This window comes from Vicia villosa, unplaced genomic scaffold (assembly GCF_029867415.1).
Source record: "Vicia villosa cultivar HV-30 ecotype Madison, WI unplaced genomic scaffold, Vvil1.0 ctg.000460F_1_1, whole genome shotgun sequence".
Taxonomy (NCBI): domain Eukaryota; kingdom Viridiplantae; phylum Streptophyta; class Magnoliopsida; order Fabales; family Fabaceae; genus Vicia; species Vicia villosa.
Window position 1 is genome coordinate 927558 of NW_026705220.1, and position 5222 is coordinate 932779.

Genomic DNA, 5222 nt, shown 5'->3' on the forward strand with positions numbered 1-5222 from the left:
AAGGAGAAAGTATCGAAGTTGAAGAGATCTGAATGAATTTGAAAATAACGACTTTACCAATAACAATATCAATGCATTAAGGAGAGTGAAAGCTCAATTAATGCAAAAGATAATTCAATGTTTCAATTTGAAAATAAGAAAATGATCTATATCTTTATATATTCAGGAAAAAAAAAAAAAACACATTAGAAGTTGACACATCAGCGTAACCTATAAACCAATAAACCTATGAATTTAAGTGAAAATTTGCTAAAATAACTCTCATTTTGAATATGAGGGAGTACTAATAACTAAGCACCATGGAATTTTGAATTTGAAGTATAACCTATAAACCCCACTCAGAGCCAAAACCCTAACCAAACCATGGCTTCTTCTTCTCCATCCTCCAAATCCCAATTCTCCGTCTATCAAAACCCTAACCTATCCGCAGTCCTCACCTCCAACAGTCTTCAACCTTCCAATTTCACTCTCATCTCCATCCTCTCCTTCTTCTCCGCCTCCGCATTCGCCTTTCTCACCATCATCTTCAGGTACCACTTTTTCCATCATTCATTACTCATAATCAACATTATCCATTTCATTGACCTAACTTTCATATATTGTTATTGTAGGGAAAATGGATTCATTGATATCTTCAAACTCCAATCCGTTTCCCCTTTCACAGCTTGTAAAGTTCTCAACTTTAAACCTTTTTTGTCTTCTTTTCAGTTTTTGAAAATCTGGGTCTGATTTATATTTTATTGCTATTTTATTGTTATTTTATTGTTATTTTTATTGAAATTCAGATTGGCTTGTCAAGACACTGCAAACTCTATTGGGTTTTCTCTTCATTGGAACTTTGTTAGCACTCTTCAAAGTTGTGTTTCTGCGAAAAACTAGGTATAGTGGAGGTGTTGTTGCACCTAATTCTAACCAAGCTAATAAGAATCAAATGTCTCTTACTAAACATCAGTTAGAGCTTTTAGGAGTTAAGGCGAAAGTTGATTTGGTACAGTCGGAGTCGGCGAAAAAGCCTCCGAAAGCTAAACCGCAGTCGGCAGCTTCTTCCGAGTTGCTTGTTCCGCTTCATCAGCCAATTTCGAGTCCTAGCCGTCGTGTTGATTCGGATGGTTCGAATTCTAATAGGGGTGCTCCAGGTCGTTCTATTAGTGCTCTGTCGAGGTCGCCCGGTTCGGCGTCTTTGTATCTTTCTCGCGGAGTTGTTTCGTCTGCGCAGGGTTCGGGGGGAATGGATTCGGTAGTGTCTAGTCCTTGGTCTAATAGGAGGGTGTCTTCTGGTAGTAAGATAACATCAGAGGAAGGGCTGGAGCAGTTCTTAGCTGAAGTTGATGAAAGAATAATGGAATCTGCAGGGAAGCTGTCGACTCCACCACCTTCAGTTCCTGGTTTTGGAATAGCGAGTCCTAATACAGTTACAGGTTCGGCTAATAACTCTGGAGCTAAAAGACGTACGCCATTGAGACCTGTGAGGATGTCTCCGGGCTCCCAGAAGTTTAATACTCCGCCTAAGAAGGGAGAAAGTGGTGACCTTCCTCCACCAATGTCCATGGAAGAAGCAGTTGAAGCTTTTGATCATTTCGGTGTCTATCCTCAAATTGAGCAGTGGCGTGACCAACTCAGGCAATGGTTCTCTTCAGTTTTGCTTAATCCTTTGATTCACAAGATTGACACAAGTCATGTTCAGGTTCAGTTACATCTTTATCTTTTCTTCTATGTTTAAAGCAATGTTGCATGCATAGTATTATTTCCAACCCCTCACACTCCTGCTCCCTAGCCAAAATGAGTTTCTAGCAAATCAAGAAAAACATTGGCTGCAGATGTCAATCCGATTGTTGTTAATATTGAATTATAGCATGTCAATGTTTGAAGTAATATTTTCGTGGAAGGTTTCATGTCCTTGCAAATTTGTGTGTATAGATATCTGACATAGAATTGCTATTGAGAGGGAACATGAGTATTGAGACAATGATTGTTTCCAATGAAGCTCTTGCTATAAGTTCTATGGTGTTTATTTATTGAGGTCCGCTGATTTTCATTAGTTGTGCTCTTAACCAAAATAGCTGAAGTTAGATACTCAACATCAAATATGATTGAGCGCAGACTAATTTAATTCATTTCCCTTGGACCTAAGTTTTTCATATTCATAGGTTATGCAATCAGCTGCCAAACTTGGTATTTCAATTACAGTCAATCAAGTGGGCAATGATACGCTGTCTACAGGAACCGCCTCTACACTGCCATCAATTGATAAGACTCAAGACTGGCAACCTACAGTTACCCTAAATGAAGATGGATTGCTTCATCAGTTGCATTCTACTCTTGTGCAGGCCATAGAGGCTTCCAAATGTATGTTGGTTCATATTCATATATTCATATTGTCAATTAAATGTAATATTATGTTTCCCAGTATTATTATATTTACCGATAGCTTCTGATTTCGGATAACCTCCTGCTGGTTCATATATGCATACAGCCAATTCGCAACTACCCCCACAGCAAAGTCAGTTGGTTCCTATCATGCAGGACTGTGTCGATGCTATCACTGAACACCAAAGACTTCAAGCTTTGGTTAAAGGGGAGTGGGTAAAAGGCTTGCTACCTCAAAGCAGTGTTCGAGCTGATTACACTGTGCAAAGGATCAAAGGTAGACACAGAATTATGGATATTTGTTCATATTACTCATGACATAATGTTCATCAGATTCTTTGCAGCAGGACTTCATTTATCTGATATTGATTTTATTGCCTGCGTTTACCTTGTCTGTATTTTCAGAGCTTGCGGAAGGAACCTGCCTGAAGAATTATGAGTATCTTGGCAGCGGTGAAGTTTATGATAAAAAGAATAAAAAATGGACACTTGAGCTACCATCTGATTCTCACTTGCTTTTGTATCTGTTTTGTGCTTTCCTAGAACATCCAAAATGGATGTTACATGCGGATGCTATGTCTTATGCCGGAGCGGCTCAGTCTAGCAAAAACCCCTTATTCTTGGGAGTCCTTCCTCCAAAGGAAAGATTTCCAGAGAAATACATTTCCGTAGTGTCTTCGGTCCCTTCCGTGCTCCACCCGGGAGCATGTATACTAGTAGTTGGAAAGCAGGGTCCACCAATTTTCGCCTTGTACTGGGATAAGAAGCTGCAGCTTTCTCTTCAGGTGAGTAAAACTTGTGTAGCCTCATGTTATCATGTGTTCATATACACCATTACTAGTTATTTTATTGTATTGGTTTGCTAACAGCTTTGAGATTCATTTCAGGGAAGAACAGCACTTTGGGATTCCATCTTGATTTTGTGTCATAAGATTAAAGTTGGGTATGGAGGTATAGTTAGGGGTATGCACCTTGGTGCTTCAGCTTTAAGCATTCTACCAGTTATGGAGACAGAAGCTGAAGATTGAGACGTGTATAGTTAACAAACTATGATCTTTTCCCCTATATTCTACGCAATGGCTTCTATTAATGCGGTAAATCACATTTCTCAGATTTAGGCATTTCAGCAAAGAACTTGTTGGAGGCGAATTCCACAATTGATAGAATTGTGTCATGTTGGTTATAGTTAGCAATGCTAGAGGCCATCACAATTGCACCCTGTTAAAAGTCAAATCCAGATGTCTCACGACGTAATTTGTACTAAAAATCAAATTCAAATAGGTCACTGACACCCCTTAGTCCTTAAAAGTGTTACGACTTTATGATATTGGTCACTGACAATAACCGAATTACTAATAAGTTTTTCAATGTTTATTCTGTTAGTCACTCTAATCCTTGTTTGTTAATAAGTTTTCTTAACTGTTTCTTTTGCAATTTGGCTATGATAGTGAAGGTAGGTACAAGTTTAGAGACGAAAATGACAATAAAATTTAAGCTTAATTACTTTTCTTATATGAGTTATGCTTCCTGCCTTAGGTATGAATATTTTTTAATATTTTAAGCATAGATCTTATAAAGGAAACCATGCCTGTTGCATTCTTGGTGTTGGCTTAGGTATGAATATTTTTTAATATGAAAGATGAACTGGATGGATCTTTTTGAATATGAGCTGGTATGAATATTAATTTTGACACTTTCTATTTCAAAACCATTGCCAAAATACCATGGTGGTCATCAACTAATACATTGCTACAATGGTGATTTCATTCAACTCAAAACATCACCAAATGAAACACTTAGAAACTCTAAAAAACTTCATTCTTCTCAAACTCTTGCAGTAAGAAGTGATAGCATTCATCAACACCCCAAAAGACAACTTCTATCAGTTTAAACTACTATTTTCTCCTTCAATGTTGTGGCAGATGAAAAATATGGTTCACAATATTGTTACCTGTTATAACCACATCACTTTGAATTGGACTATACTATTGAATACTTTCAAACTCTTTTTGGCACTTTCATCGAGGGTAAAAGTGGATAAAAGTACCAAAAAGAGAAACGTTTTTCATAAGTTTTAGATTTAACCTTTTTCAAAACTAAAGTCACACCCAATGTTCTTCGGGGTCATAAATGATAAATGTGGCCTTCTGCATACATAAAGGATTGATTTCTATTAGCAACAACAATTGGATTCTTCCATATGCATGTGAGAGTGAGACTATGATGCATAGGGACAGGCATGGTACCCGGTGCGGGTATTTTTTTAAAAGAGCTATGGTATTCTTACATTGAACTTTTTATACATCACTATAAAAGTTTTTAAAAAATTAAAAAAAATATTAAGATAAAATAACGAATAAATTAAAATACATAAATATACTATATTAATATTTGAGAATTTCATAAATTTCACTTAAAAATTAAATAATGAGAAAAAATGAAATACCACGAGTACAGTATGTGTACTCGGTACGGGTGCGTACCCGATATCGGTACATCACCATTTTAGAAGTACTCATACTTCAAAGATGCGAGATTATTTAAAGTTTATCGAACAATATATAACTTGAACATGTTCTTATAAGTGGGAGCAATCATCTCCCTACAAGTCAATTTTGTAGGATTGAGTTAGGCAAACCACATTTCTTAATATGATATCCAGAACTTACTGAGAGACAACCTATCATTGTGCTTTATCTGGTTTACCCACTGTCTTCCCGTGAGAAAATTTTGGCAAATCGTGCCATAACTCTGGGTTGTCTTCCATACATTGTCGTGACTCATTCCGACATCGATTTTTTAATTTCTCTAGCCGCCACCGGACTACCGCAGCTGCCACTACTGTTTTCGGCAAC

General features: G+C 37.2%; 1 protein-coding gene across 1 annotated transcript; it reads left to right on the forward strand.

Annotated features, from left to right (window-relative positions):
• Positions 1–243: 243 nt before the first annotated feature.
• Positions 244–3749, forward strand: LOC131628522 (uncharacterized). Its single transcript, XM_058899354.1, has 7 exons — positions 244–530; positions 612–667; positions 786–1684; positions 2148–2346; positions 2474–2644; positions 2773–3152; positions 3255–3749. The coding sequence occupies exons 1-7, from the start codon at positions 364–366 to the stop codon at positions 3393–3395; spliced, it is 2013 nt and encodes a 670-aa protein (XP_058755337.1). The 5' UTR covers positions 244–363; the 3' UTR covers positions 3396–3749.
• Positions 3750–5222: the final 1473 nt, after the last annotated feature.